A 26047-nucleotide genomic window follows, 5' to 3' on the forward strand; every position below is an offset into this window, starting at 1 on the left:
GTCTGGGAGCAGCGAGGCGGGAAGGGGCGGCTTGGTTATTCCGAATTCAGCGGCTGGGAATGAAGCAGTTACCTTTAATGACGAATGCGACGCGCTCCCCCTTCTCTTTCCCTCTTCCGTCGCGGAACGGGCCAAGCCGAGCTCATCCGTGCTCAGCTCAATTAGGGGCGCCTCTTTTCCTTCTTCCCTCCCTCCCCCTTCTCTCTCTCTCTCGCACTCGCGGGGAGTCGCGGTGCGAGAGAGCTAGACAGACGGGATCGCCCGCTCAGGCTCTCTCCCCCTCGGCTGCTCCTCGGACGTGTGAAACATCAGCGCGTCCCGCAGGGCTGGCTAGGGCGGGCTGGGGCTGCAGCGAGGCCCCCTGGGCGCCAGGGCCCCAGGGCCGCGAGGTGAGAAATATCACTCCCCAGGGAGAGCGGCGCGCGGTACGGAGGGGCGCTGAGGGCAAGTTCGCCGGGGCCGACATCGAACGCTACCCGGAGCCGCGGCAGGCTGGGGCAGGCTGGGGCGCGCTCAGGGCATTATCGTGCTCGATGCTACCTTAAGCATGCCATCGCTACGGAGTGCGATTTCCCGCCCTAGTGTTGCCACAAAGTAGACCGAAACCGACCGAAACGCTGACGAAGTCGTGCCTGCACCTTCATTCCTTCCGACAAGGCCGTGGGGGCGTGGACGCCGTCACCAGCATGGCGTAGTGTAGTGGCCGACATCATCCGTGTCATTAATTCCTTATTAAAGCCCCACTGCCCCTCCTCACTCGCCTCCCCTCTCTCTCTCTCTATCTCTATCTCTTTTCGGCGAGCTCTATCCGTTTCACCGGCAGGGCTCGGCGAGGCAGATTGCCGTGCCGCTGTTGCCTGTACCGTCACAAGCGCAACTTCCCCTCCATCAGCGAAAAAAAAGAGATGAGAGAGAGGAGGAAAAAAACACGGTTTGTTGTGTGCGGTTCATTTTCCACATCCACGCGCCTCATGGGGGTAAAAACCGGAAACTTTGGTAAAAACTTGTTGTAGTTGTTGTTCGCAGTCTTATTTTCTGGCCGTGCAAATATTCGCGACAAGGACGCGGGTATGGGAGGGGGAGGGGGGTGGATGCAGCCGGGAGAGAATGCGCCTCAAATTTGCTGCACGGTGCGGTGCGGCGCGGTAATATTGTGGCGCAATATCTTCCAGCCGGCTGGGTACTTGTACGGCCGTGGATTTAATTTTCACCCCCCACCCCTTTTTCCCTTCGCAAAGGGCGCGACTGGAACATTTTGCGGGGCTGCAGGCAATATCCCGCTGCGTCCCGCTCTTTTTTTGCCACACCGCCCGCCGAGGAGGGCAGTGCGCGTTCTGCTCTTTCTCGCCGTCACTACCCCACGCGCAGAGCGAAGACACTAGCCTCCCCCGCGCGCGGGGTAGCGCCGCGGCGCAACGCCTTTGTCCGTTGAGGGCTTCGGAATCCGCGGCAGCGGCCGGGTGTTAAATGCACCAGGCCGACCAGGCCAGGCAGCGCGAGCCCGGACAGCCAACGCTCTTTACAGCCACTTTTTCATTTTTCCCTCCCAGCCATAACGCGCCCGGCACGCAACGCGCCACGCCACCGTAAAGCCTACGTGGAAATGGCGTGACAAAATAAAATTGCCGGAATCAGTGCGGGACTCGCATGGCGGAGAGCAATACTTCCAGATTGGGGCTATCGCGATCGAAACCAAACGGGGGCTAATTTAATTCTGTCGGTGCAAATTGAATAACGGACGTCCTGCGAGCTCGGCAGAGTTTGCTCCAACAACCTGAGGAGTTCCAGGCGAGGGGGAGGGGGGGGCGTCCCCACCACACCCTCGCGACCAATGCGAGTTTATGTGCAGCCCTTCACCAGGTTTATGACCCGCCCAGGCAACTTTGTGCCCCTATCAGTACAGCCACTGTCAAACTAAGTGCCGAGAACGCTGCAGAAGAAATGCACTTGGATCTAATCACTGCATCAAGTTATGCGGCACACGAAATAGACTATTTCGCTGGATCCGCTTCGATTCCTCGAAAAAACAAATGCAACGGAAGCCGGGTCGCGTCGGCCAATCAGGAACCTCCTTTCATCAGTGGTAGCGCCTACCCTTGATGAAAGGAGGCTTCTGATTGGCCGACGCGACCCGACTTCCGGTGCATTTGGTTTTTCGAGGGATCGAAGTGAATCCAGCTAAATAGTCTATAGCCAGGGCCATCGAACAAATTCACCGTTGCCTGCTCTGCCTTTCGGGACCGAAGACGCTCTGGCCTGGCAGCGCCTGGCAGTGGCGCGACACGGCGTTCGTTATTGGAATTCAGCTCTGTGGAGTCGGAATGCCAGTCGACATTCTTGGCGCCAAATCAAGTTGGTTGATACTGCCTAGGCAGGCAGCGTGTTGCCCTCGCCCTCTCTCTCTCTCCTCCAGGAAGGCCCTTCCGCCCGCAAGTCGCACAAGAATTCGCCCGGAATTACACGCCTCCTTCTCGACCCGCCCTCCTGGCGTGTTTTGTCTCACTGGGAAAGGGGGAGGGGAACAAATACTTTTCTCGTTGGCGCTGGTTGGCGCGGGCGGTGGCTGCCGAGCACTGTTGCCAACACCACGCGACCTCCTTCGCCCCGTCTCATCACAGAAGAGGATTGCCATGTGTGATCTCGTTGCGTGGGTTCGCCAGAAAAGTCGGTACAGTTTGTCGCCCGGCAAGGGGTGCGTTTTGCTTAGTTTGGGGTGCTGTTTTAGGGGAGCTTGGAAAATGTCGATTTGCGGTATGAAAACGATGCGGGCGTGCTCACAGCAGTGTAGCAGTGCAGGCGGCTGGCCGACCGTGGATGTTTACCTGATAACCGAAAGTAGGAAGCCGGCGGCTCAAGGAGGGAAGAAGGGGAGGCGAGGGGGAGGGGGGTTGCGGCGGAAGGCCCCTCGAACCTCGCTCCCTGCCGCGCTGCCTTGGCGCTGCCGCCGCCGGGCTCGGACGCCAAGACGCTCCTCTTGCCAAGAGGGTCCTTATTTGCAAACCATCCGCTATCCAGCGACTCCGCCCGTGTTTCACTCCAGCAAAGCACATCCCATTTGTACCACAAATATTTTTATTGCTGAGTGGTGCTCGTTGGTGTCACATAGCAGTACAACTCGATGTTCACGGGACCAAAAATCTGGTCATTTTGCTTCCTTGGTTTTTTGGTCGCGGGACCACTATTTAACGAGGCTGGCCATTGTGGGGGAACCCCTTTCACAACGCTCCTAACATGACATTTAAATAATTTGTTTCGCCCTGTTCTCTGTCTTCTCTAATCCTCTTGTTTGCCGTTGTGGAATGCAGATGATGGCGGTGAAAAGCAAAGCTCCCCAGCGCCAGGATTCGAATGGCTGAGAGCGAGGGAGGGGAGCGTGGTCCAGCGGAACTGGGGAGAGAGAGGAGAGGGGGGGCATAGCGCCCCCTTGTTTACAAACCAGTAGTCACAACTTGGTCACTGCCCCACCCCCTCTCTCGCGTTCGCTCTCTCTCTCACACACACTCCCTCACCCACACACTCACTCCAATACCTATTCACACGAGATGGAAAATTCGTTGAAGCGATGCAAAGATAATGGAAGCGATCCCCTGCCAATCCGAAACCGCGCTCCGCGTACATCCATCCATCAGTCTGCGCGTCTGTGTCGTCCGTCCGTCTGTCTACCTGTCCGCCCGTCTGTCCGCCCGTCTGTCCGCCCGTCTGTCCGCCCGTCTGTCCGCCCGTCTGTCCGCCCGTCTGTCCGCCCGCCTGTCCGCCCGTCTGTCCGCCCGTCTGTCCGCCCGTCTGTCCGCCCGTCTGTCCGCCCGTCTGTCCGCCCGTCTGTCCGCCCGTCTGTCCGCCCGTCTGTCCGCCTGTCTGTCCGCCCGTCTGTCCGCCCGTCTGTCCGCCCGTCTGTCCGCCCGTCTGTCCGCCCGTCTGTCCACCCGTCTGTCCGCCCGTCTGTCCGCCCGTCTGTCCGCCCGTCTGTCCGCCCGCCTGTCCGTCCGCGCGCAGCGGCGGCCAGCCCCTCGCGCACACCGAATCCTGTCAGAGAAGTAAAACAAATGAAGGAGCCGCAACCACCCCACCGGCAGCAGACGACGCGCCGGGACCAGCCGGGACGCACTGCCTGCATTCGCAACCCCGAGCTCCCCGACAGTGGGGCTGCAGTCCAGGTCCAGCCCCTGGGCTCGCCTCCGGGCGATCCATCCACGGGTTGCCACCGCCGCCGCCTCCACGCCGCCACTGCAGCAGCAGCAGCGGCCGCACGCCGCAGGCCCGGCATCCCCTTATAATGGGGCCGTTTGTCTCCGTCCCCATGATATTGCACCTTTAAATAAAAGGGGAGGGCGGCGTAGGGCCCACTGCAAGGGCGGAGGCGTCGTAGGTGCGAGCGAGGTGAGTGTGTGAGTGCGCGTCCGTGTGTCGGCCGGCGCGAGGCAGAAAAAGAGACAGCACTTCGCAGAGGAAGGGGCGGGGGAGGGGAGGGTGACTGAGTCGCCCGAGTCGCGCGGGGGGGGTGAATTTAGCAGTGCAGGGATTGGGGCGCGGCATTGTGTGCGAGTGTGTGTGAGCAGTGTATAGGTGTGCTTCGCGCGCGTTGTGCGCGCGTTGTGCGACAACAACTTCGCGCGCTCGAGAGAAAGGGCCTCGTGAAATCTTGTTAGCGGAGGCGGGCCGGGAAAGCGAAATTCCGTGTCGGTGCTTACATAATACTCTGGAGCGCGGGACGTGCGTGGAAATTGTACCGAGGGAATTTATCCCCGGGGAGTAATAAGTCAGGGTAATTAGCGGCGAAAGCGTCCATAAATTACATAAATTACGTGAGCGGGCCGCTCTTTTTACCCCCATCCCTTTGGGCCCGACACGCGGCGGTAATGTGTTTCGGATTCCGCGTCATCGGCCAGATGACCCGCCTGGAAAGTGCGCCGTCACGTAGTTAGGTTAGGTTAGGTTAGGCGCACGCGGACGCCCTGCTTGTCGTGCAGCGCGACGGCCGGGGTCACAGTGTGGTGACAACCCTCGGAAAAGGCGGGCCGGCGTCGAGAGTGCGTTGAGGGTAGTCCATCGCGGCGCCGGGGCAGGTCGGCGACCCCCTCGCCGCGCCGCGCAGCGCGCACTCGTGACTGAAATCCCCCAAACCCACCCCTTCCCCCTCCCCGCCACCTTTCTGCTGATAACGGCGAGGGACGCCGTGCGGATACCGCCCGCCGTTATACAGCGCCGCTTTCCATATAAAACGCTGAATCGCCACAAAACTCCGCCGGCGCGCCACTGCCGCCACTGCGGTCTAGTCGTTCTGCGCAAGTGTCGCCCCCACTGCGGCCAGAGGCGGAAGCGCGGACGCACACCGCAACAAGCCGGACGGACGCGTGCTCCGGGGGAGAGAGTGAGACAGACAGACACACAGACAGAGGGAGAGAGAAGTTGGCAGCGACGAGGACGACCGGCGGTGGCGGTCCAGGTTTGGGCGGGGGCCGGCTGAGGCCGCCGCCCCGGGCCTCCGGCAGCCTCCGGGCCAAGTCTAAAACGGGAACGCGGGGCGGCGGGGGCGGCGTGTGTCCGTGTATCGTGCTTAGCCCCCGCACTGCTAAGCGCTGAGCGCGCGGGTTTGCGTTACACCCGGCTGTCCCTCTCGCACCCCTGTGGAACGCCACCCGTGAGTGCGAGAGAGACAGCGCGACGAAGGCAACACTGTTTCGGGAACAGCCTGCTGCTGCCTCCGGGGGCTGGGGCTCCGGCTGGGGCCGCGCATCGGAATATTTATCGCCCCAAACAAAACGGGGCGCGGGTGGCTTAGCCGGAGCGAGCGTGGCGTGGCGTGGCGTGGCGTGGCGTGGCGCGGCGTGGCGTGGCGTGGCGTGGCGTGGCGGTGGGCTAAAGCTGCAAGCCGCGTGGAGCCCAGCGCTGGGCCACTCGGGGCGGAAACCGATACTGCCTGTCGTACTTTTTCACCCCGACACTTTTCTCTTCTTGCTCTGTGTTCATCCTCTTCGTCTGAGAGCAGAGCGGAGCAGAGCCCCGATCGTCTTGTCCGTCCGCCGCGCCGCGCCGCGCTGGGGTTCAGCGTTCCGTCCGAGAGAGGCAAGTCGCCTCGTCTGCGGGGAGACTGACTTCGACAGTCTTTTTTGTCGCTCTGTCTCTCTCGCGCCGACAGGGGTTGCCCCATGAGTGCGAGAGAGACAGCGCGACTGTCAGTGTGCCGGCGTTGCCGGCGTTGGCCCGGGCCGCTTCTTCTTGCTGTTTGCCAACTCGCCCACCGCGGAGCGCGACGGCGACGCGTCGCGACGCGGGACTTTGGGATTTGCATTTTTGTCCCTCGTCGCGGATCCGCCTGCTCGTCCCACTCGTCCCACTCGTGGGTGTCGTCATCGCCTTGCAAATCGCCGGCAGTGTTTCGGGGGTAGGGCGTGGCGGGCCGTGCCGGGCCGTGCCGGGCGGTGCGGTGGCGGCACTGCCGGCGCGGGGCACTGTGGTAACTCTGCCCTGGCATACGTTAAACCCTCCCCTCCCCACCCCTGGTGCCGCTGTCAGGCCCCGCGACCGGCGTGTAGTAGATAAGCCCGGCTGACACGCTGCTCGAGCCGTTGGTGTGCGTGATCCTCGAGCTGGTGTGTGTGAGTGTGTGTGTGTCTGTCTGTGTGTGTGCGACTGTGTCTGAGCGCGTCCGTGTGCGTCTGTGACTGCGCCTGTGTGCGTGCGCGGGAATGCGTCCGGATGACACATGCCGACATGTGCTTCTCCGCGCCCCCGCCCCGCTCCACTCCGCGTGCATGCAGTCGTGCAGCGTGACGTCATAAATAGGAAGCCCCGCCCCGCCCGGCCTGATGCCTCGAGCAGCGCGCCCAGGCGCGACGGGGTTGGTTCACTATTTTGCAGTGCAGAACACGGGCACGGTTGACAAGAGTTGCTTTTGCGAACCATAGATTCTGGTTTTACAGAAAGCATGGCTTTAAAATTGATTTTGATTTTTAGTAAAGAAATGAAGTTTTAAGACGGACACTTTTGCTCTGCTTCTCGTTGCCACAATAAGACGAAACGCACCAAAATACAGCAGCTTCATTGTCCGGCGGTGGTGGCGGGGCGGGTAAGTCCGTGGGACGAAACCATGGCGCGCGCGCGCAATTTTCTCCCGGCAAATCCAAAGAAAACACTCGCTGGAAATGACAATATCTCGGAGGACGGACGCCGTGGGATGTGGGAGGGGAGGGGGAGGGGGAGGGGGAGGGGGAAGCGTGAGGGCAAGGACTCCCGGGATCGGCGGGCGAGCGTCCGCCGTGGCGTCGCCCGTAGGATTCCGCGCGGGTACGAGGGTACGAGGAGGGTACGACCAGCACGACCAGCACGACCGGGACGACGGCGATGCCGCTCCGAAATAATTTCTTTACGGCCCGCGCGGCGTGCAGCCCCAGCGGTGCCGGCCCCAATCGGAACGGGATCACGGGGCCCGATGGCCCGATGGGACTGCGAGGGCGGAGCGACGGAGGAGAGGAGAGAGGACGGCGAGGACTGTCGCAAATTCGGCGGCAAATCGAGCGGAGGAGCGCACAATCACAGAGAGAGAGAGAGAGTCATCACGGACCAATCACAGAGCGAATCGACGGGAGGCGAGCAAGAAACGAACGGGGGCGCTCTTCGCCAGGTAGGCGGACGTCCTTCGTCCTTCGTCATTTCCGTGAGCTTTCCGGGCAGGGACGCGGGCAGGGAGGTCGGCGGGCGGCGGGGATGTCCGCGACGGGTAGGCAACAGGCAGTCCTTAAGGGGGCGTGCCTACCCGCACGGGGCGTCCACGCCGGTCCACGCGCCCGGCCATAAGCCACATCTCACGAAAGATAGCCAACGTCTTCTCTTGAGAGCCGGCGGCGGGCGGCGGAAAGCAACACCGGCAACCTTGGAGGGTGAACGCCGCATTGTTTCCTCCTTACCGTTGCGGTCGTTGCAACTTTTCCCGGACCCCTCCGGCCGCCTCCCTCGCGCCGCCATTTCCCAGTGGCGGTCCGGGCGTGCGTAACTTCGGGCGCGGCTGCGCCGGGCTGCGCGGCCCGTCCAGGGATGAGAAATTACGCGGCCCTTATTGCAATTCAATGAGTGGAAATGAAAGGGCGAGTGAGTCCCCTAATTGCCTCGTTCCTTTCCGACCCGGCAAAGGCAAAGGGGCCGGGGGAGGGGAGAGTCAGCGACCTGACGGCGAGCAGGGGGTGAAGTTGGCGCCGAGGGGGTTGAGGGGGTTGAGGGGCCGCGCCGGGCGCAGCGTGCTCGGGACGTCCTTCTCCTCCTCGCAATGAAGGGTCGCTCGCCCTGCCCTGACTCCGAACGGGAGCTTTCTTCGCTCTGTCCCTCTCGCACGCACGGGGCGTCCCCGCACAGTGGGCCACAAGACCGGTGGAGGCGGCCAAAACTCTAGACGCGTTTTGAGCTCCAGAGTCGCCAAGCAGGACTCGAACCGGACGTGTGACCCCGCCAATGGATGGCTCTCAGAGCGACGGGGTGGCAACCGCGGCGCTTACCTGTGCGGCGGGATGGGATCGCCGACGTCGCAGGCGCGCTGCGCGCCAGACCACTGTGCTTGACTGGGCGGGCTGCGGGATCAGCCGGCCCTGATTGTTTGTTTGGTCTTCGGGCGTTTGTTGCTGTTGTCGTGCTGACGCCCTGTTTTGTCCGTGTGTGCGCGCGCGTGTGAATGTGTACGTGTAGGCATGCAGCAAGTGCATCAGGATCATTAAAGAGGGAGTGGCCGGGGGAGCGAAGTCACTTGGGGCTGGGCGTGGTGGGGCGCGGCGGGGCGCGGCGGGCCCGGGGCCCACTCATGTGGATGAGGGCGAGGGCGGAGGGGAGGAGGAAGGGGCAGAGAGCAAAAGCTGATAATTCGGCCCAAACTTGTCCTGCACCCCTCTCCCCCCACTCTCGCCAAACTTGAGACCGGCGCGGCGTGGCGCGGGGTGGGTGCAGCTGGGGGCCAGGCCGGAGTTTCCAGAGGGCCGCCGCCCCGCGCCGCCCCGCCGCGCCCCTTGAGGCCGTGCTCGTGGCGTGGCACGCCCCTCGTCGACGAGGTACTCGTGGAGCTGGACCGCGGCCAAACAAGTTGCCTGCAGGTCGGCCGGCACCCGCCACGCCACCGCCCCGCCATATTGTCGTACTCCACGGGCAGAGCGGGGCGGGGCCGGTGCCGGCTGTGGAGTGCAACGCTCTCACTGCCTTCCCCCAATCCACCAGGCCGGCCGGCCGGCACGCACAGCAGACAATCGATTAGTCGAATCTCGGTTATGTCGAGCGGCGGGTAAAATCATCTCGTGAAAAATTCGCGTTTAATTAGGATTGATTTAAATAATTTTCTGAGCGTTCTACTGGAGGAGAGCGACTCCGCGAAAATAGGGGCCGCCTGGATTCGCGTTTCCAGTTCCGGATGAGACACGGCCACCTGGATTCCCAGTTCCCAGCTTCATTCCGCCAGTCGCTCCTCCCCGGGGGCTCCCAGGGGCCGGGCCGCCCCGCTCCAGCCCCATCTCTGTGAATAAGAGACTCGCTCCGGCCGTCCAGCCGCTGCTGCGCCGCTATGGCCCCGCGTTCCGAAACAGCTTCCATAATGTAACTGCAGCGGCGCGACTCGCGATATTTCATCTCGTCCAAAAAGGGGGGGGAGGGCCAGCAGAGCGGCCGTAGCGCCAGCGGGCGACTGGCGGGGCACGCCACAGTCGAGCATAGTCGCGAGCATAATGGGGACACGACGCGAGTTTTACGAGGACATTTTTTCATAAAACAAGGAAGGTACCAGGCAATGTTTATTCCGGGATAACCGTTCGCGCACAAAAAACACAAATGAATCGCGAGGTGGAGTGTCGCTAGTGTCGCCTTAGTCCGTGGTGCCCGCCGAAGGAGAGCCTCAACAGCCGCAGGACCTTGGAGCGCCTTCTGCGCCTCTCGTGGCGCTCGTCGGTCACGACCACGTTGGGGCAGTGCCCAGGGCAGTGCGAGTGAGGAGGCATCGGTGGCGGCGGGTAGTGGTGCGAGTGAGAGGTGACCGGTGGGCAGCAGTCCGGGCCGTCCGGGCGAACGACCACCGTCACCACTGGGGGCGGGGGATTCATCCTGATGGGGTACACTGTAAAGAAAAGCGGTCCATGAGCTCTTAGGATCGGGACGCCGGCGCGGACCCCATCGGGAATAAAAAAAAAGGCCCCCATCCACCCCAGGTCCTTTATTTGCGACCTTGTCGGGTTTAAAATTCGAAGGCCCCTGGTTTTTGGCCAACCAAAACCTGGTCCTGTGACTCTGCGAGCGGCGATGAAGATGATGCGTCGGTGGAGGCTCGCACGCTTCTGCCAAGTATAGATCGGTCACCTGCCGCTCGCTGTTATGATGCATGATAACGTCGTACTGTACTGCGCCGAAAGCGCTATCACACACACACACACACACACCACACACACACTTCAGGTGTTTTCCTTGCTATCGATATGTCGTCTTCGTGGGTGACGCTTGCTGAGGGCTCGTGCACTCGCACGTGCTCTGATGACTAACGTCCCGCAGTGCCGAAACATTGAGCCCCTCCGATGACGTCACGGATGACTCATCCAGACCGCTCTGCACCAACGACAGGCCCCTCAGTGACGCGAGATTGAGGTTCCCCGATGAAGCTCGGAGCAGCAGCAACCATTTCTCCTCGGCACCTTGATTTTTACTCTCCGAAACTTCCTTCCGAGTCGTTGGAAATAAATCCAGCCCCTCTGCTGCTGCTGCTGCAGTATAATTTTGATTTTCACCCCCACGGTCCCAAAGCACGCGATCCCTACGTACTAAATTTTATTTTACTCAGCCGTGATCCCTTATGCGCAGGTTTGCTGCTTCAGTTGTTGTTGTTGTTGTTGTTGTTTGTGTTGAAGTTGCTGCCGGAGGGGCGTTCGTCCCTGTTAGCCCCAGATGGGTCCTACGGGCCTCGCCACACCTGCGCCACCACCCCGCCCGCCCCCCCCGCCCCGCCCCGCCCCGCCTCGTCCCTAGGACCATCAATCCGCCTTCGACACGCGCACTAAAGCCAAGCCAAACCAAATTTCGGTTCGCGCTCGCGCTTAATGCAATCCCCCCTCTGCGTCAGGGAGGCCCCACCCGTCTCCAGCCAGCGCGGCAGCGCGGCGCAGCTGATGAGTTTCCAGGCAGCGCCGCGCCGTGGCTCCGGCTGCAGCTGCTGGGGGACTCGACGCCGACACGACGCCGTGCTCGCGGTGGGCGCTCTTCTTCCTCTTCTTCTTGTCCTCCAAGGCACGGCCAAGGCGTGCCCCCTTTGCCCCTTGCCGGGCCATCAGCACACGTCCGCCGTTCAGGTTCAGGGCGTTCAGGGGGTCGATTTGGGCCGTGACTCGAGGCAACAGCCCCAGCCCCCTGGCGTGCTGGCGCAGGGCGGGGCGGGGCGGGGCGGGCCGGGGCGGGGCGGGCCTCCAATGCCCGTCCGAATCGGCTCGGCCCCATCGGCCAGATTGGCCGTTGCCTCGCCCGCCTCCCCATTGCGTCCATCCCGGCCTAATTGGGTCGTATTCCGCCGCGTGGCGCCGCGTCGTCCCTGAACAAGCGGCATCACGCTTGTCTTTCTCGCACTCACGGGGCGTGCCGCGCTGGTGCGAGGGAGAGAGAGCGGCGAAGGAGCACTAGAATCGCTCTCCCGGCACGAAAAAGGCCGCCGACGCTGGGATTCGAACCACGGACTTTGCCTGTTGCAGCGGCGCGTGTGCGGGCGCTACCGCGTGCAGGCCGACGTGGCGGTGTCGCGGCTGCTGCTGCTGGACGGGCGCACGGGCCGCCTGGTGACGCGCTGCGGCCGTGAGCGTCTCCTCGCCGACCCCCGCGGCCTGGCCTTCCCCTGGCCCGCGCGGCCCCTCGGCCAGGTGCTGGCCGCCGCCAAGCTGCAGCGCCACGCCGAGGACCTCGTCAAGGACCTCACGCTGGACGACCTGCGGCGTGACGCCAAGGGCGCCAAGGGCCTCGTCGTCGGCGTGTACTTCTCGGCACACTGGGTGAGTTTGCTCTCCCTTTCCTTTGCCGAGTTCCCTGCCCACTTCCCTGTCGACCTCCCTGACGCCCGCGCGACTGTTGCAGTGCCCACCCTGCAAGGCGTTCACGCCGCAGCTCGTCAACACCTACAACGCGGTCCGGGAGCGGGGCCTCAACTTCGAGATCATCTTCGTCAGCTCCGACAGGTAAGTGGCCGAGGCTTCCCCCGCGACCGCTGACTTGACTTTCTTAGTTTGCGCGTCGTCGCGTCGTCGTGGAGTCGCGAGGGCTGCGCCGGGTGACTGCTGCGGCGAGGCGTGGCGGTGCGCGGCGGATGGCTGACCAGCCAGGGATTCGCACCAACCCCCTCCCCCCCTCGTTCCGCCGAGACGTGCTGGGCGTGCCGGGGTTCCTAATGCTCCGCGCAACAATGGGGAGGGCGGCACAGCCTGGGCACGGCACGGCGCGGCGTCCCCTGACGGCCGGGCCGGGCCGGGCCGGCCGAAGCGACAGCGACAGTTCGGCGGCCGGCTGCATGATTCAGTTCAGGCCCGAGTCGAGGCCCAAATCTGTGCCCGGGGCCTCTGGGTCCCGTTCGGTGCCCGTTCGGTCGCCGTCCCCCTCGGGTGCGGCGGAGGGAGGGTGCGACACAGTCTCCGTCTCTGTCGCTCTGGCGGGGCCGGGCCGGGCCGGGACGCGGAGGTGGGCCGCGGGAGGGTTCGGAATCCACTCGCAGACGAGTATGCAGATTCGCGCGGTCGGAGCCTCGGAGCCTCGGAGCCCCCGTCTGGCACGAAGCCCCGTCCCGTCGCGCACGGCTGCGTTGCGGGCTTGCCTACCCGGGGCTCGTAAGGCGCGCAGAGGGGCGGGCACGGCGTTCCTCCGTCTCCATCGCGGCTCAGTCTCAACTTTGCAGAGTCATAACAGTGGGCCCCACAGGTCCGGCTCGGTCCGGTGTCCCCCTGCCGCCCTGCCGGCCAACCCCAGGCCGGCCCGGCCTAGCCGCGGCCTAGCAGTGCAGTGCCTCGCAGTGTATGATGTGGGATGGGTTTGTTTACCGGCTTCTCCCCACCCCACCCCTCCCTCTGGCTGATTTCGTTTTGTTTGTTTTCGGCTCGACAGGGAAGAGGTGGGGCCTGGCCGGGCCCTAGCCTGTCACTATCTCCGCGAGGAGGGTCCCCGAGGGTCCCCCACTCCCTCAGGACCCTTTTAATCCGCCGCGCGATATACCCTTCCCGAGTCCGACGGGACGGGGTTCAACCCCCTCCGCCGAAGTGCCGCGTCACTGGCCTGGAGTCCCGGTCGCCTCTTCGCGAGAAATTTACTCATTAGTTCGGAACTTTGGATTATTTCGGCATTCCTGGCCACCGGCGACTGATGGTCGTCAGGTGGAGGAGGGGGGGGGATGTCGCCCTCCGCCGGCGCGGCGGGGGTCCCAGGCACGGCGGCGTAACGAGGTCGGGCGGGGAGGGGGAGGGGGGAGTGGTACATGGACACAACCGCTTCAACGGCGCTCTTGCTCGCGTCGTTGGGTCGAGCGACGAAACGTCAGCGTAAAAGGGGGCGAGAGCGAAAAGGGCTGAACACGGCTAACAAGACGAGAGGGGTGGGGGCCGCGCCAGGACGCGCGGACTTGCGGTGTGGGGCGCGCCGGAGCCTGTTTTCAGTTGTGCGGTTCATAACGTCGGCGGAATTTCCATAATTTTATTTCGAGGTCGTTTTGTTTTGTTGTTTTGTTTTTGTTTTTTGGAGGGGATGAGTGTTTGCTGGACTGGGGCGGCGGTTGCTCATTCCCTCAAAGCAAAACCTACAAAAAGAAGGGCGAGCGGCCTGGGCAGAGGGACGGGCCGACGGGCCGCCCGGCGAACGAGTTGAGCTGCTTATAAAGTTTTTCATATCCCCGCGCGCCTGCCCGCCAGCGACGGGACACATTTCTCCCCAAGGGCTGCCGGCGCTGCGGCGACGCTGCTGGCGCCCGGAGGCAGGGCGGCGTCGGCACCGCGGGGGCGGCCTCGGGGACGGCCTCGGGGACGGCCTCGGGGACGGCCGGCCCACGGCCCATCGGTCAGATTGGCGCCTGATATGCCAAGCCAAGTGAATCCCCCCCCACCCCAGCCCCGGGCCGCTATCAGCGTCCGCGTCCCCGCGGCGCGCGCTTCCTGAAGGCGTGCCTGATGCCGAACAGCGCACAGTGGGCCAGAAGACCGCTGGAGGCGGCCAAAACTCTAGACGCGTTTTGAGCTCCAGAGTCGCTAAATGGGCCTCGAACCGAACATGTGACCCCACCAATGGATTCCTCGTTCGGAGAGCAATCCATTGGTGGGGTCACACGTTCGGTTCGAGTCCCATTTGGCGACTCTGGAGCTCAAAACGCGTCTAGAGTTTTGGCCGCCTCCAGCGGCTTCTGGCCCACTGTGCGGCACAGCCTCTTCCTCGCGTCCAGCGTCTCCGTTGCCGGCTCCAGTCCCTCTTCGCGGCCCGGCCCCTGGCTGGCCTCGCGTTTTACGACAAATCTAGCAATCTCGCACCCCGCGCCGTTCCGTCCCCGCCGGTCCCCGCCCCGGGCCGACCGGCCGGCCACCGCAGCAGCGCGAAGCAGCGGCACGTGCTGTCCGTGCTGGGCCATGCCCTCGGCCATGCCCGCGTCGAGGGGTGGACTGGGTGGGCGCGGTGCGCGGTCGTAAGACTCTCTGTCTCTCTCGCACCTCACGATGACGTCCCATGAGTGCGACAGAGACAGCGACGAAACGATCCTTCGGCTTAGGTAGGGGCGCAATAGAGCTAGCGCAGCGTGAGCCTCGCGCCAGTGCAGTGCCCGCCCAGCCCAACCGGCAAGGGGCCGTTCCGAACCGGAAACCGAACTCTGCATGCCGTTTTGCGTCACTTCCAGGCGGCAGCGCCAACCTCGTACTTCCGCGCGGGTGTGCATTGATGAGCTGAGACACTGCTGCGTGCCCCGCTCCGCTTTGCTCCGCGTTCTGGCAGCGGCCGGCCCGGCACGCCACGCCTCTATTTCCAGCGGGCTTTACGAGCCGAAGACGAGAGTGGAGATGACGGCCAAGATGACGGCCGGGCGCTGATGGAGCAGCAGGCGCTCTGTCTCTCTCGCACCCGGACGCGACCGGCGGCGCTGGGCGCGCTGGGCCCCATGAGTGCGAGAGAGACGGGGCGAGGACAGCGATGCGCGGCGGGACGACTCTGCTGCCCTTTTCCCGCTGAAACTTCCAAGGACGCGCCGATCGGCCCAAAGTTTTCACGCGGCAAACGCGAAGCGACGCCGCCGGAGCGACGCGGGCGACGCTCCGCTCCACAGCCATGAATGCCTCTCCTTCCTCGTGAGGAAATTTTCCAGTCCCTCGTGGCTCTGCTGCTTTGCTGCGGGCGTCTTCTTCTCAAAAGGTCGCTAATAAACGAGAAATTCTCGGTCAAAAGATGTATACACTTTCTAAAATGGGGCTGGGGGAATGTTTTCAAAAGGCGCCAATGGCACCGCACTGCTTTGTCGCCGTGGCGGGCCATGGCGTTCTCGCCGCCTCGCCTATTGAAAACAGAGAAAGGGTTTTGGAGGTGTTCGAGACCGGTGGGCGTACGGAGACGGAGAGAAAAGCGCGCGGAAAGCGTTGCTTTTATAATGCACACCAGGGTGGGGGGGGGGGGGGGCTGGGAAAGGGTTCGGCAAGAATACGGAAAGGGTTCGCGTGCCACTGGAGGACTGCATCCAGGGCCCTTGTTATCAGGCAGGCCGCGGAAGGGAATAAAAGTAGGGAGGGGGAGGCCGTTCCACACCCCCGGCCTGACCGCGGCCCCGCCCCTGCCTGCGCGCCCTGCACGCCCTGCACGCCCTGCACTCAAGGGCTGTTCTGGGAAAACGCCGCACGGACGAATGGAAACGAAACGGGAGTCGCTGTCGCGGTGGCGTGCATGCGACTGCCGTACCGCACGGCCTGCTCTCACCGCTGTCTCTCTCGCACCCCCACGGGACGGCCTGTGAGTGCGACAGAGACAGAGCGACGAAAAGACCCTTCGGAATCAGACGGCTGTCAACGGCGGAGTCAGGGAGCTGCGCCGTGCTCCGGGATGCGTCGCAATGCGTCGACGACGGCGAGGGTAACCCGGGGTAACCTGCAGCGTGCTTTCCTTTGCGGTCCGCAGGAGCGAGGAGTCGTTCGAGCAGTACGCCCGCAGCATGCCGTGGCCGGCAGTGGCGTGGCGCGACGAGGCGAGTCGCCAGGAGCTGGCGTCGCTGCTGGCCGTGCAGGGCATCCCCACCCTCGTGCTGGTGGACGCCTCGGACAAGGACTGCGCCCTCATCACGGACGACGCTCGCGCCCGGGTCAACGACGACCCCGACGGCAAGGTGAGTCGGTGCGGGACAAGCCGCCCCACTGCCCGGGGGCACCGAGGGCACCCTCCACACCCTCAACCTCTCTTCGTGGTTTGTGCAGGACTTCCCCTGGCGGCCCGAGCCCGTCAGCGTGTTCGCGGAGCGCCACTCTGCCCGGCTCCACGACCACCCCGCGCTCATCCTGTTCGTAGGTGAGTCCGCGTCCGTCGCTCTGTCTCTCTCACCCCTATGAGGGACGTAGAGCCACGGCAGTCTTCTTTTACGGGACGTGACTCCGTGTGACGCTGTGCTTCGCGTTCCAGAGGGCGGCCCCGGCGAGGTGGAGTGGGCCATGGCCATCCTGAAGCAGGCCGCCGACGTGTACGCCGAGCAGCACCCCAGCACCCTGGCCGCGCTGCGGGAGCCCCGGCTGCAGTTCTACGTGGCGCAGGACGTGAGTCGAGTCGCCTCATTTCCTTTGTTTCATTCATTCTCTGTGTCCCTGTGTCACTGTGTCACACACTGTGTCATGCCGCAGGGCGACGCGGCGGACAGTCTCCGAGAGCAGCTGGTCCTGGAGGACGCCGTGCCTCTGCTCGTGGCGGTCGACGTGTGGCGCGGTGCCGTGTCCGTGCTCGAGGACGAGGTGGACGACGACGAGGAGGACGGTGACGACGCCATCTGCGCGGCCAGCGCCGTGGCCTTCATGAAGGCCTTCCTCGCTGGCGAGCTGCCGTCGGCGCCCCTTGGCGTGTACCTGCCCAGGCCGCCGCCCCCGCACCACGCACTCATGCAGGACCTGCAGGACTTGCAAGGCGCCCCGCAGCTCGAGGCCTAAGCACGCATCTCCTGGACGTGCCTCAATGGCGCAGAGCGTTCTTCCCACAAAGAAAATTCATCATGTTACTAAAAGCCTACCGCAGTGGAGCCCTTTTCGAGAATTGTTAATCTTAAAGAATTGTTAATCTTAGTGACAAAATACTAGGCAATTTCCGCGCAATATACTATGAAGAAGATGAAGAAGGAGTTGTGTGCCATCGTCTAGACTTAGCCTGTCCTATACCTTGTAGGAGCGGAGCGCTTCCGCATTGTTATGATGTTTTGTGAATTTTCTTTCTCATTTTAAGAATTTTGTATTGCTGCTGAACAGAGCTTTACCTATGAAATACAATGTCTGCTTGGTAGACACTGTATATAATTAGGCATGTATAGTTGGAATAAAGAAAATAGTTAACATTATTGCATCAGTCTGGTTTTTATTATCACACTCGGTACCATTTTGTCAAAGCTACCCTAAGAAACACAAACAAATTTGTTGCTAAGATCACATCTTGGCCCTTTGGATTTGTATGTATACTTTCAGTACAAAATTATTCAAATACTCCTCCCCAAGAAAAATACAATATTTAAAATATACCAAAATACTCTTTTACAAAGGAAAAAATATCACAAACTCTAAAGATTAATTACTACGACTATGTACCTAACTAATTTAGTTCCACTTCTGTATGCAACCAAATAAGGCCAAGCACTTTATTCGTTAAAAGCATATACTGCAGTGCCAAATTTTGTGAATTGCCACTTGGTTTGAATTTCAAAAGCAGGAACTAAACATATCTCAGACGAATGAAGAAAAAATCCCTTCAGCCAAACCAATGACTACCCATACATTCTCTGGTCCACTCTGTTTGACAGACCCAGCACCAATGGAAACCACACTGGGGTCTTGTGCATACCATATGCATGCATCCACCTAAATTCAAAAGAGACCATTGTTTGGTGAATTCCAACTAACAAAATAAGGTAAGATATATAAGAAAGGGCTTTTACCATCTCTCTCAGTTGCAGTACGGCATTTAGGACATGGCTTTGTAGTAACGCGGATGGCAACTTTGCTTGCCTCATCCCAACGAGCCTGGATAAAACCAAAACCAAATGTGAACTTACGTCAGAGCAATGTGAGATACCCAGATATGAAATTAATCATGTGCTGACCTGACTAGCATTAACTGGATCCACATTGTACTGGCAACTTCCTTCTTTCCGGTCCATGAGTCCCTCCCCTGTTTCAGAGCACTCTCCAAGGTGGAATCCTTGCAGGCATTGACGGCAGAAAACAAACTGCAATAAAGTTAACAGCGAAAAATGTTATAAATTCAGTTGAGCCAAGAGACATTAATTGTGGTAATAACATAAATAAATATGTACCCCACAGCCATTCTGACACTGGATTCGACGGCAGTCTTCAGGAGCTAAAATACCCATGCCACAGCCGGGCTGTGGGCAAAGCACACCTCCTGCTTGAAGAACAAATTCCTCGGTTCCAAATTGCTGATACATCCTAAGCTGAAGTTTCAGAAAGAAGGTATAATCATTTCTTTTAATATTAAAATGCAAATTTTCCTCAAATAAAAATTTACCTGCTCGTTGGTGAGCAAATGAAAATGATGAACTTCCTCAATCAAGGAATCAGGACAGCCAGCAGGACATGGTAGAGTATATCCTAAGTCTGGATGCGACCAAAACTGTCGATCTCTGAGGCGTGAGACACAATAAGTTCGAAAACAATCCAAGCATGTCACATGCCCTTCTTTGCAAGGGAACACTAAAACTGGATCACTGTAAATAAGAATTAGTACATAGAATAAATAACCTGAATCAGGTCAATCAAACTGATAAATGCTGGAAGAACAGTTTTTTAGATTAAATATACCTGACTTCAGTACATGCAAGGCAGGGAATATCCCTCACATTTGGTTTGATTAAGTACAAAGGCACAGCTTGGTCCTCTTCACCTTGTGATGCATGTTCTGCACACTTCATAAAGAACTCTGCAAATTGAGGCCCATCTGTGTGAGAATCCTGCAAATAAGAATCAATAACATCATCCACAGTTAAATTACATCAAGAACCATTTAAATTAGAATTTTCCTGACCTGACAGACTTCATCTTCACACGTCCCAGTAATGCGATGCTTTTGCAGAACATCAGCCCAGCACTGTGGATCACGATCAACAGTGAAGGCACCACTCCGACATGAGTCACACCTAACTCTTAGCTTTCCCTGTTGCATTCCCTTGCATGGAGAGGGGCAGTACACATAGAAATGTGCCTTCCTGCGCTCACGCTCTGAAACAAACCACATTTTGAAACAAATTACTCATTCCTTTCGAAAAATTATTTTGATGTTTGTAATAGCATATTATATGAACCGACCTTCATCAGTTGTCAAATTCTTACACTCCTTCGCTGTTAGTTGCCAATCCATCAAGGTTTCATTCATTGGTCTTGATCCATGGGACTCCGAGGTATTTCCAGAAGATTGACTTTTATCAACATGGCGTATTTTCACTGCATGTAGAATACTCTGCTGGCCCAAGTCACATTCCTGTTTAAAAATGCAATTTTTTTAACCACTGCCATAGCAATCTTATGCAATAATGAGGTGAATAACTGCCCCAGGATAAAAGGAACTTGGAACTAAAATCACATTTAATTCATGAAGGTCAACACTAAAAAATCATTCCAATTTGAAATTTACCTCAATAACGATTGAATCCATGAGTTCTTTCCCAGCAAAGATAATTTTGACGTCCTCAGGAGCCAGGCCCAACTTCGGTGCTACCCGTTCCTTTAAACTTCGAATATCCCATTTCGGGTCTAGCTCGACTAACATGTTCCCAGTACTTGATTTAATGTAAACTTTTAACCCATATGAAACTTTCATCTTTACTGGAAATATTAACTGCATGATTGCTTGAATCAAGTGTCTAATGAAATCAACAATCATTTTTGAAGAACGAAAATTCACACGTTTCGTTTACTTCTGCCCTGCCGACTAAGAGTTTCTTCTGCTAAACGCTTCTGCTTGGGTCTGTTTGGTTGGCCAGATCGGCCAGCAAACGTGGTCAAAATTCCCATACATTATTAGTATTTCTAAAAACTTCCGAAAATATCTAATAATTCTAACTAATGCAGAAAATCGAGTGAAAATGGGGTAAATTACGATTCAAATCCTCTGGACAACACAACGGACATTTCATGTTTCGGCTCCAAATGTTGGTAGTACGTTCGTTCCTTGTAGTAAACAAAAGCAAACCAACGAACGAACGTCAAATTTGAAAATTGTTACTTGTTGAAAGCCGAAACGCGCCGGAGGCAGAACCAGAATCGAACTGTCCTCTATCATTGTTCCAAAAATCTTTCAGATTCGTCTGGTTCTCAAGTTTGAAGGTTATTTGCTGTCTTAAAAGAGGTCAGTCAAGTAATTTTGATTAAACTTGCAGCTATAGTGCTTCATTTCGACCATGCATCTCACGGATTCTTTGTCTTGAATAGATTTCACCATGACCACCTCAGATTGTCCTTCACTGGAGCGACATTTTCGGGGCCACAAAGATACCGTGACAGCATTAGCTTTCAATCCAGCTCTTCAGCAGCTTGCCTCTTGTTCACTTGACAATTCATTGATGCTATGGAATTTTCACAAAACTGTACGAGCATTTAGGTTTGTGTCCTTATAATTTTTCACATCATCATTCCACAAACTTGTCACTATTCGTGGACATCAGAGTCATCTTCAATTAATTTTTTTCTCCAATCCTGCGTTTAGATTTTTGGGACACACTGATGGTGTGTTAGATTTGACATTCTCTCCTTCGGGGCATTTAGTTGCCTCAGCTTCCCGAGATCGATCAGTGAGACTGTGGGTTCCTAGTGCTGTCAGAGGGACCTCAGGTGAATTCCGAGCACACACAGGAAGTGTCCGTTCTGTGCACTTCTCTCCAGACGGACATCAATTGGTTACGTCCTCAGATGACAAGAGTATAAAGCTTTGGTCCGTTGCCAGACGTCGGTTTGTCTCAACACTTCTTGGTCATAGCAATTGGGTGAGATGCTCACGATTCTCACCAGATGGAAATGCAGTGGCTTCTTGTGCTGATGACAAATCGATTAAACTGTTTGATCCCCGCAGTGGTCAATGTACCCATACTTTCCATGAAAGCAAAGGTAAACTTATTATTGTTATAACATATGTCCCCACTTTAAGTGAGTTTTAGTTTTATCATTATTCTTGTACCTGGCACTAGGTCATGCTTTCAATGTGGAATGGCACCCAAGTGGAACCTGTATTGGGGCGGCACTCTCCAATAATGTGGCAAGAATTTATGATGTTCGTGCGCTGAAGGTGGTTCAGCATTATTGCAGTCATGAAGGTCCAGTTAATCGAGTTGCTTTCCACCCAAGTGGCAATTACTTGCTTACAGCAAGTCAAGATGCAACCATGAAGGTAGGATATGGCTCTGAAACCCGTTCACCAATAAGCAGGTGAATTTCGATCCCTTAATTAATCACATTATGTCATTGTCATCAGGTACTTGATCTTCTTGAGGGGCGGCCTATCTTCACACTGCAAGGCCATGAAGGTGCAATCACCTCTGTTGCTTTTTCTCCGTCAGGAGAATACTTTGCGTCATCCGGTGTTGATAACCAGGTTTACTTTCATTTTTTGACGTATAATAAAAGTCTTAGTCCTGCTAAATAAGGTATCTCTTACAAATTTTTTAAATTGTAGGTCTTTGTTTGGAAAACCAATTTTGACATAGAAGACTGGCAGTCAGCCCTGGGAGAAGAGACTGCTGGTCTGAATGAGACTGTGGCTGAGTTGAATTCGCCTGTCAAATGCAAAGTTGATGCAAGAACAGCCTTGAAAGAATTGCAGCAACCTGATCAGGTACATATTTTTGATCTTGGTCGCTTATTTGTGATGTCCATTTCTTCCTAAAAAATAAAGTACTGGTTTAAGAGTTAATAATACTTTCCTTCCTTGCTCACAGGTTATTACCACAGTGAGTCAACCTCTTGAGGACAGAAATTCCAACACAGAAAATCATAAAAGTGGACTACATGGTGACAATAAAATGGCAAATGAGTATGTAACATGGTATTTTGTGTTGTATGATATGGTTTTGAATGACATTCAATGCAACTTTTCTTATGTTCTCATGAGTTTTGCTGTTTAAATTCACAGGAAAGACTGCAATTGCCACAACACCTTTGCAGCTGAAAGAAATCTCCAAAATGAAACAATAAATTTACTCAAGGGAACAGTGGAGTTATTGGAGCAGAGAATGAGCCTTTTGGAAGAAAAGCTGGCGAACTTATCAGCTAAGTGATTAATTTTAGTGTGACAAATAAAAGTTTTATCTCATGATATTTCTTGTAGTCTAAGTTCAGCATTCCTCACCCTATTTGTTTACAAATCCAACCAATACTTAATGAGAACATTGACGAACGGGATCGGAGGTACGTACAACCCCGGCGATGCTCAGAGCTCAAGTGACTTGAGTTGCAAGGGTCTCTTGGGCACAGAGTGAATGGTACTTATAATGAGTAGGAAACATAAAGCAGAGAGCGTATTTATTGACTGATAAAATTGTACAATAGATTTTATTATCTGTGAGCCGCCCTATCTGGTGTAGATTTTGCAAGTTTCTAGCTTGACGTTTGAGATGTGCAGAGTGAAGCAGCATTGTAGAAACAAGCCAATAGCCTTTATGGAATGACACTAATAATTTATCATACTTGTTGCTTGTGTGCTCATTGCTGAAACAAGAAAAGCTACTACTCACACTTCTTATAAAATTGTATTGTTTGTATTTGGTCTTACTAGTTTCATTAGTCTCAAGATTGAAAGTGTTTTTGCTACCAAAGTGGAGCAGAAAGCATCTATTCATGGTCCCCCTAATTCACCAGGCTATTAATGTGGCTATTTATGTGTTTTGGCAACGACCAACTTCAAGTTGTAACTTCAATCGCATTTTACTGGCATAAGCTAAAAAATGGGTTGAGCACTTAAAAGTTTGTATTTGAACTACTATCAAACATCTCACTCAATTTAGAAAATATAAACTCCAGTTTATCACTACCACCTTTTTGAATTTTTAGCTTATAAAAGTAGGAATATTTAAATGGGTTGTTTTCATTTTAAGTGTATATTTATTAATTTTAAAATAATGGAATATTTTCCAAAATACTGTCCTGATTTCTAGCACAATTGTCTAAGGCGTTCAAATATCAGTCCAATGTAGATCATTACATACATTAGGCACCAGAAAGAATTGTATTGTAATAGGCAGAACATAAAAAATGGAAGATCAATCCTACAGTGACTACTATGTTACCTTTCACTGGACATTCTACAGATCTCATACCACACAACCAACATCTGCATCAGTTGTATGATTTGTAAAAAAAAAAAAAATGGTTCAGAAAGTTAAGTTCTGAATACTGCTTAAAATGTTTTTGAATCACATTAAAGGCCCTTCATGGGTTGCGTAACAAATACAAACAAAAAACAGTACCATCAACAGGAGTCACACAGATCTTCTGTCTGCTGCATAGCAGAGCTTAGGAAGTAAGTGTATCATTGCCAATAATAAATAAGATGAAAGAAAATTAGTATATCATGCTAATCTTATAACCAGAATACAGTCTGCTGTTAAGGCATACTACATGAGTGAAAATCTACCCCCCTCCCCAGCCCCTCCCAAAATGTTCAGTTTGTTTATACATACTGTCAATTTCATCTAGCTGATTCAACCATGTTAATACGATCTCATAATTTAACTAACCCAATTTCCCCAGTGTATAAACACAACCCTTTGAACAAAACTTTTTTTTTCACAACAAAAATCTATATCTACTTGGGAACGTCAAGTTATCTTTGATAAGGTACATACTAAGCACAAATTTTAGATTTCTTTAGTTAGAGTGATATAAACAGACAAGAAATCCAATCTGCGCAACATCCACATGTACATTTTCATGTGAGGTAAAGTCAATACACAGTTAACAGATAAATCCAAGAAAAAGGTGGGAATTCTTTGAGTGCAATGTGCAGTCATTGTAACAATTACTATCGAGCATGAATAGAGGACACAAGAATAATGATATAGGAAATGAGATAAAGAGAATGCACTTGCAGTGGATTTAAAAAGGCAGCAGGAGAGGAATGGATATACCAAAATGCCTTAAATGGCAGACTAGACATGCCTTTTATTTGTACTGCATAATTTGTTCTCAACTGAAAGCCAACCACTTAATGTTACTTTATATCTCAGCATAGCTTTGGTTTTCTGCAAATTAATTCCACATCCATTGCATAAGCTTCCACTTGAAGCTGAACAAAAGAGTTAAATAATTTATAGGCAAGTCCCTGAATAAAACAGGTTACTATAATGTTGTCAAAAATTTAACATAGACCCTGGGCTGGACCATTAAAATTATGTAACAAAACAACTTAGAAACAATAATAATAATAATAATAATAATAATTAAAAAAACATACACAACACTACAATGGATCTGGATCGAAGATTCGAAGCATCATCACTTACAGTGATAAAAAAGCATATGTCAAGATGTCAAATGGATTTTCTCTGTTTTTTCCTTCAGCTTCATTAGCTCATTTTGAATGGCATCAGTAATGGCCTTTCGCGCTTCAATTTCTGTAGCCTTTCTTTGCTTTAAATCTTTCACCAGCACTGACAGATCTATAGGTTCACCATAAACTAGGGTCACCTTCTTCCCTACCCTGAGGTAATATGGAGGCTCATTTGGTAACACGGTGTCTGCACCCTCATGCCACATGGGGATTATTAGAGGCACTGTGGGGGATTCGTACACCATGCGCCCCACACCCCATTTTAAACGAATTAACTCTTTGGTCATATTTACACGACCTTCTGGAAATACATGGACCCATTCACCTTGATTTAGCTTCTCAATGCAGAAGTTTACGGCATCCTGCAATGGCATAATGTGGGTTAGATTACATTCTTACGGAGAAATGTTAGCTTCTAAGTCAGTTTACTTACTTGATAGACACCATTTCCTCTTACAACTGGCACACACTTGCCGAGCATAAAGAAATATGAATGAAATGTGTTCGTGAAACAAATATCATGAGCTGCTAACGACCAGCGCATTTTTCTCCGATTCAGTAGGTGTCTCCATTCAAGGCTGGCTGTGGAACAAATAAAACTCAATATGTTACTTCATTTACATTTAATCTATTTCAACCACTCTCTGGACAATACAACATACCCCATAAACCAGGATCATCAAAACACGAGTGATGATTGGAAACAGTGATAAGAGGGATATTTTTTGGCCTCTTGTCTAAAGCTGTAGATATTACCTCCCGATTGTATACTTTGGTTGTATTGAGCCATTCTGAAATGAACAAAACTATTATTTCAAATGTCCAAGGTTCTATGCTGAAAATTTTAAAAAAATGTCTGTTAATGCATAAGTTGAGGAATTTCAGAAATTGAAAAGTCAAATACTTCAGAGGTGTGACAGTGTAACGGACATTACTTTTGAGAAGATAAAAGAACAATATTTTCCCTACATTAAGGTTCTGTCTCAGAACTATTGATTTTGTGTTCAATAAATGATTATGAGCTGGGCTTATCATGTATTGCTTCGAACACTTTTTAAAAATTATTATTAAAACGAAATATGAAGTAGACAAACAAGAATTCCGAAAAGATAAAATAGCGACTTAATCCCAACGTAATCCTAACCAACTAACCTAAAAATATTTTGCTAAAAATCCCAACAGCAACGACAGTTATTGAACTTGCGATATTCCAGCACAGCCGATATGGTTTTCGTAATTTAGGAAATATCCAGTCGATCTTGTACTCCATTTTCGTTGTATAAAAGCACAGAAATGGGTCAAATCGTTCAGACAA

At 54.9% G+C, this 26047-nt stretch overlaps 4 protein-coding genes and 1 long non-coding RNA gene across 5 annotated transcripts; 2 read left to right on the forward strand and 3 right to left on the reverse strand.

Moving 5' to 3' along the window:
* Window positions 1-9744: 9744 nt before the first annotated feature.
* LOC117642336 lies at window positions 9745-10353 on the reverse strand. Its single transcript, XR_004587555.1, has 2 exons — window positions 10235-10353; window positions 9745-10078 (listed from the first exon to the last, which is right to left on the reverse strand). It is a non-coding gene; the product is annotated as an uncharacterized LOC117642336 (long non-coding RNA).
* A 1499-nt stretch (window positions 10354-11852) lies between these two features.
* LOC117642223 (nucleoredoxin-like) lies at window positions 11853-17532 on the forward strand. Its single transcript, XM_034380172.1, has 6 exons — window positions 11853-11984; window positions 12067-12167; window positions 16114-16318; window positions 16407-16497; window positions 16609-16739; window positions 16824-17532. The coding sequence occupies exons 3-6, from the start codon at window positions 16148-16150 to the stop codon at window positions 17121-17123; spliced, it is 693 nt and encodes a 230-aa protein (XP_034236063.1). The 5' UTR covers window positions 11853-11984; window positions 12067-12167; window positions 16114-16147; the 3' UTR covers window positions 17124-17532.
* On the reverse strand, window positions 17516-20173 carry LOC117642220 (E3 ubiquitin-protein ligase parkin-like). The gene is made up of 9 exons (XM_034380169.1): window positions 19828-20173; window positions 19503-19674; window positions 19222-19415; window positions 18999-19147; window positions 18706-18904; window positions 18494-18631; window positions 18281-18406; window positions 18116-18200; window positions 17516-18038 (listed from the first exon to the last, which is right to left on the reverse strand). The coding sequence occupies exons 1-9, from the start codon at window positions 20074-20076 to the stop codon at window positions 17929-17931; spliced, it is 1422 nt and encodes a 473-aa protein (XP_034236060.1). The 5' UTR covers window positions 20077-20173; the 3' UTR covers window positions 17516-17928.
* A 201-nt stretch (window positions 20174-20374) lies between these two features.
* On the forward strand, window positions 20375-22502 carry LOC117642221 (POC1 centriolar protein homolog A). The gene is made up of 8 exons (XM_034380170.1): window positions 20375-20541; window positions 20625-20793; window positions 20899-21296; window positions 21377-21576; window positions 21661-21780; window positions 21862-22020; window positions 22124-22218; window positions 22318-22502. The coding sequence occupies exons 2-8, from the start codon at window positions 20633-20635 to the stop codon at window positions 22460-22462; spliced, it is 1278 nt and encodes a 425-aa protein (XP_034236061.1). The 5' UTR covers window positions 20375-20541; window positions 20625-20632; the 3' UTR covers window positions 22463-22502.
* Window positions 22503-22689: 187 nt separating this feature from the next.
* Window positions 22690-26002, reverse strand: LOC117642222 (tafazzin homolog). Its single transcript, XM_034380171.1, has 4 exons — window positions 25885-26002; window positions 25395-25523; window positions 25166-25314; window positions 22690-25094 (listed from the first exon to the last, which is right to left on the reverse strand). The coding sequence occupies exons 1-4, from the start codon at window positions 26000-26002 to the stop codon at window positions 24705-24707; spliced, it is 786 nt and encodes a 261-aa protein (XP_034236062.1). The 3' UTR covers window positions 22690-24704.
* Window positions 26003-26047: the final 45 nt, after the last annotated feature.

This window comes from Thrips palmi, unplaced genomic scaffold (assembly GCF_012932325.1).
Source record: "Thrips palmi isolate BJ-2018 unplaced genomic scaffold, TpBJ-2018v1 HiC_scaffold_16, whole genome shotgun sequence".
In the NCBI taxonomy this organism is placed as follows: domain Eukaryota; kingdom Metazoa; phylum Arthropoda; class Insecta; order Thysanoptera; family Thripidae; genus Thrips; species Thrips palmi.